The 5,513-nt window shown below is 51.3% G+C and overlaps 1 protein-coding gene across 1 annotated transcript in view; it reads left to right on the top strand.

Moving 5' to 3' along the window:
• Window positions 1-5,513, top strand: part of LOC105991563 (CUB and sushi domain-containing protein 1-like) — an 871,556-nt gene that overhangs the window by 751,980 nt on the left and 114,063 nt on the right. Inside the window, exons 38-39 of the mRNA XM_013024215.1 lie at window positions 1,927-2,045; window positions 3,267-3,336. Coding sequence (XP_012879669.1) covers window positions 1,927-2,045; window positions 3,267-3,336 — 189 coding nt within the window. The remainder of the gene's footprint in view (window positions 1-1,926; window positions 2,046-3,266; window positions 3,337-5,513) is intronic.

Below are 5,513 nucleotides of genomic sequence, written 5' to 3' on the forward strand. Positions count from 1 at the left end.
GAAGGGAGGAAGGAAGGGAGGAAGGGAGGGTGGGAGGGAGGGAAGGAAGAGAGGAATGGAGGGAGGAAGGATGGAAGGGAGGAAGGGAGGAAGAGAGGAAGGGAGGAAGGAAGGGAGGAAGGGAGGGAGGGAGGAAGGAAGGGAGGGAGGAAGAAAGGGAGGGAGGGAGGAAGGGAAGGAGGGAGGAAGGGAGGAAGGAAGGGAGGTAGGTACGGGAGCAGGCTTCCTTCTAACATTTCAAATACCTTGGTCTCCGTCAATCTGCTTCCTGAATGCAACCACATTATACATTAACCAGTGTGAAGTTTGTCATTTGTACTTCAGAAAATATGCTATAATTTTGGTGGCGATAAATATAAGTGCAAGTTATAGTTTTCAGAGGATGAATTGGATTTAGACAGAATTTGAGGAGGAGAAAATGAAAATAAGTACACAATAACCACCTATAACGAACAATAAAAGTAGAATAAATGAATAAAATACATTGTATTGCATGTGTTTAAATGAGAGGCTTAAATCACTGTGGTTTTATTCTGAATCCTTTATCATATATTTTAAATTTCAAAGTATTTTCTCTCTGCATTTTGGATACTTTTTGTCATTAATATTCTTTATTCTTTGTTCTATCCAGTCAGTATTTGAAGTATCCTAAAATAATGTTAATAATGTCACCATAAGTTAGAGTTTTAGTGAACTAAATTGTGTGTTCAGAACATTTTAAAGTAGATGCTTTCAGACTGAAATAAGAAACTAAATGTTCAAAGCAGATGATATTACTGATCTTCAGTGGGAAAAAAATAACCAGGGAATTTAAATGTAGTTGTAATCCATATCCTAAGGTTACAAAAAGAGATTTCAGGCTTACGCAAATGTGCCAAGTTGCAGGCTTACAGATCATATTTTCTCATATTTAGAAGTTTTATTTTTGGTGAAAAGCCCTGAGTGGGCTTTTCATTCCTGCTGGGAATAAAACATACTAAGCTTAATGCAAGTGGTGTTTTACAGTTTAAGAAAAGACAATCATTGAGGGGAGAGTGGAAAACTTTGTAGTAAATCTCTGCACTTCTTGTGTGGCAGAAATGTCACCTGGCCCACCCGGACAGAAGTCACACCAGAGTGTGCACTGCCCGGCGAGCTTGAGCACATTAGCAAGTACATAAGTTAAGTTGGCACAGCTGCACACTCACCGTGCACACTTACATACCAGCCCTGCTCACCCCACAGAAGTTTGGACCTTTGGACATTTTACATTTTCTCTCTATAATGTATCATAACTGTGTAGCTTTTCTTCTCACGAAAGCGATATGTATTAAACAACAGAGTTTTTTTAGGTTGAGTTCTAATAGGATTTGACACAGTCCTTCTTGATCAGTGATTTTCTTAAGTGGAGAGAGCTCTGCTCCAGGAAGGTACCGATTATAGCTTTGCATGAGGAATTTTGATCCCTTTGGCCTAAGATCATTGGCCTGAGAACAATGGGAAGTTGTCTTCTCTAAGAGACCAAGAAAAAGAGACAGAGAGACAAGGGTACAGCATGTCTGTTCTCACTGCATTTTCATGGAAAGAACACTTCAATTCTTTCATGAAGTCTGCTACACACGTGCAGAAGGCGGGCAGGCCCTGGCCTCAGGAAGGCTCACATACCCCTGGCGACCTGGCTTTCCGGCATGATCGTGTCAGTGGTATTTGCTTTGGAACAGAACCAATGTTTTGCACCAAATGCAAAAATGGCAAAGTTTGTTACTTGAAGGAAAATGGTGATTTTCTGCATGATGGAAGTAGAGTAGTGTCGGACCCTGGCCGAGCACCTCGGCCTTTTGGTAGAGTAGCAGAAAGAGCGGGCGCTGAGGTCTGTATTTCCCTGTGAGCCTGGAGGGGATCTTGTTGCCCTCGTGAGGCCCAATGTATGTCTCTGCTCTTCCCTAGCTGTGGGGCTCACTGCGTGCCAAGAGCCAACCCTGCCTAGCAATGGCATCAAGATTGGAGACCGCTACATGGTGAATGACGTGCTGTCCTTCCAGTGTGAGCCCGGCTACACTCTGCAGGTATCTGTCCCGCTGTCCTCGGTGTGGAGAAGGCTTGGGCACCAGGCCCTGGATGGTTCCCCTAGAGAGCCCGTGGGTTTGCCAGTCCTGCCCAGGCCCCACCCAAAAGAGCTGCCAAGGCACAGAGCCAGGCACCTGCTTTTCACAGTGGCTTAAACGTGTATTCTTCCAGTGGGTCTGCAGAGCAGGTTCGGAGGAGCGCGGGGGCTGGAGACACAGTGGCCGTGTCCGGCGGTCTGCCAGTCTCTCCCCGGGCCCAGGCCTCTCACTGCTGCAGAGCTCAGTGCCAACCCCACTCTGCACGCTCAGAGTCACCATTAGACACCTACGCAGGCCGGGCACGTGGGACAGGCGCTGAGTGCACAGAATCCTCAAGAAACGGGGGGCGAAAGTTTACAACACACTAGTTACGCGTTTGTATATAAATCACACACAAGTTCTTATAAATACTTTATACACCTGGGGAAACCACTCTCTGTGACCCATTATTCTGTTATCTGTTTGCTTCTCAATCCCACCATAGGCTCTGTCTCTTGGTGGTTTAACCTTGTGCTTTCCGAAGCCCCGGGCCTGGCTCTGCTCCTGATGGCCCGACCCTTCAGTGAATTCAGACCGCAGTGCATGCGTTTGCTGTGTGTGTGTGTGTGTGCGTGCGCACGTGCGTTCGTGCATGGAGCCCCTAGAAGGAAGGCGTTTCCTTTACCTGCGCCGCGGCCACCTTCGAGGAGGCGCTCAGCGAGCGTGGGGCGGGCAGTGCCCTGGCAATGCCGGGGCCGCGCAAGGTATGCAGCAGGGCAAGTCGTGGGGCAGAGCGGGGTGAAAGCCCCGCAGACAGCCTCAGGCAGCAGGGCCAGGAAGTGCCACAGGCTCCTGGTGACCGCGAGCGTCTGGGGAAAACCCGGGGACTGCTGCGGCTGTGATGGATAGTACGGCAGCGTGCAGTTCTGATGGCAGCATAGAGGCTGCTCTCAGCATTATACAACGTGCTACAGCAACGCTGTCTTCTTAGAAAGACAGTCGAGGCTGTGCTTTTTAGTGATAGAGGATTTTTTTCTAGGTGCCTCATTAATAATCAGTAGTACCAATAGATTTCTCAAGTTTCTGATATTTTTACATTGATGATTAAAATGTAAAACGACAATGGAGCCACAGATACTCTCACAAACGTTTCTTCTGTACTCTGTGCTAACACAAGTTCTATTTCACTTTTCTCTTCAACAGGGCCGTTCGCACATCTCCTGTATGCCGGGGACCGTCCGTCGGTGGAACTACCCCTCTCCCCTATGCATTGGTATGCTATGCACTCAGAAACCGCTCCCTGTAGCACCGGCCAAGCAGGACTCCTCTACTCGGGTTTCAAACGGCCTGTGTTATGTCAGGGCAGACCATAGGGGCACCCGCTTGTGGGCCCAGATGAATGTAGGAGTCCCAGGTCTGAAGCTGGCTGAGAAAAAGCAGGAGAATCTACCTAAAAACAATTCAAACAGACTAAAAGCAAAGGGAGTGGCGCGAGCCTCCGGCAGAGGAGCACTTGCCCAGCGCCTCAGACCCTCAGCTCAATCCCTGGTGCTGAGGAGGGCGGGGAGGAGGGAGGAAACAAAGGCAAGGAGGGAGGGAAGGATTGTAAGGAAAGAAAGGGAGGAGGGAAAGAGACAAAGGAAGAAGCGCTTGCTGGGTGGTAATGGCATCGGAACCACAGCAGTGTTGTATGGCTCTGCCTTCTCACATCTCTGCCTGGAGAGCACACGCCTTCCAGCTGCAGGTGCCAAGCAAATTGGATTTGTGACGGAAGCAGGCGTCTTAGCTCACAGGGAGAAGCATGCCGCCGCTCCCAGGACTGGAGTGTGAAGCCCATGTTTTCAGAAGCAAAATCCAGTCTCACAAGGCAGTGATCTGAAGTCGCTGTCGTATTTCACGTCCTTGGCACTGGGGTTCAGCCTGCCCTGCCCCCTGGGGCTGCTCACCGCATGGAGCCCAGAACTTCCTGGTGCCAGCAGCGCCAGCCTGTCACTGGTTCTCCAGCATTTCCCCCGCACAGAGATACACCGGCCTTCCTGTGGTCCGGGCCCCTCGGCCCAGCGGCCCTCCCACGGCCTCTGTCCCTCCTTTGCCTCAAAGCCGGCTGTTCATTGTCCAGAAGCCATTCCCTGAGCCTCCACCTCCTGGGCCTCCAGTCTCCAGCTGCCATGGTGAACCCCTGTCTTCAGGCAAAACAGATTCGCCCTGCTCGATGCGTTCTGGGGGACTTGATTTTCACCCGTTTCCTCACATATGTGCCGTGGTCCTTCCTCACACGTGAAGCATGTGCCGTGGTCCTTCCTCACACATGAAGCATGTGCCGTGGTCCTTCCTCACACATGAAGCATGTGTCATGGTCCTTTCTCACACATGAAGCATGATCTGTGGTCCTTTCTCACACATGAAGCATGAGCCGTGGTCCTTCCTCACACGTGAAGCATGAGCCGTGGTCCTTCCTCACACATGAAGCATGAGCCGTGGTCCTTTCTCACACATGAAGCATGAGCCGTGGTCCTTTCTCACACATGAACCATGATCTGTGGTCCTTCCTCACACATGAAGCATGAGCACCCCATTTGCTTTGACAGCTCGCGTTTTGCCTTACACGCGGGAGCCCTAGCACTTGGCACCTTGGAGTCGATTGACTCTGTCAGAGGAGGTGACACTGCTCGCTCTGCATTATGTTTAACTTGAAAAGCCAACTTCGTCCAGTTTAATTCCCCTTTGGCTTTGATTCAAGCCCTAGAGTTAATGGCAGGCCAACTCTGCCGTTCTTCCCTGGGGAACTCACGCATGCCTGCAGCAGAGCTCAGATGCTGATGGCAGACGCGGGCAGGCTGGGATTTAAGAGGAACCCGACAGCGGAGGCGTAGGCGTGGGAACCTGGACACAGAATGTCCTAATTCCTTATAATCCCGGTGATCACGGAGACAAAGCACATAAGCCACTTCCAGAGGCCCAGGCGTCCCACGCTGATCTCGGAGCTTAACCAAGCTCACGGTCATGAATGTCGCAAAAAGCCCTTCTCGGTGACGAGAGCCTCATTAAACCGGGTGGGAAGTTGCTTCACGGCCTCCTCCAGGTGCAGCGCCACGTGCAACAGGGTTCAAAGGGGAGGAGACTGCGCTTTCAGAGGCTGCCCAGGGCAAACGCTGGCATGCCCGTTCTCCAGCCTTGATGAAATCGGTCATTTCTGGTTGCGTTCCTGTGTCCAGAGGGAACCTCAAGCATAGGGGCAGAGCACGTGAGCAGCCAAGACCAGGGTGGGAGTTGTCTGCACAGCACAGAATCTCCTTGGGAGCAGCTGCCTCCCAAGTGGGAAGGCCCTGGGCGCCGGTGGGCACAGGACACTGGTGGGCACAGGGCGCCGGTGGGCACAGGGCATTGGTGGGCACAGGCTGCTGGTGGGCACAGGGTGCTGGTGGGCACAGGACACTGGTGGACACAGGG

Source organism: Dipodomys ordii, unplaced genomic scaffold (genome assembly GCF_000151885.1).
Source record: "Dipodomys ordii isolate 6190 unplaced genomic scaffold, Dord_2.0 Scaffold74, whole genome shotgun sequence".
Lineage (NCBI taxonomy): Eukaryota > Metazoa > Chordata > Mammalia > Rodentia > Heteromyidae > Dipodomys > Dipodomys ordii.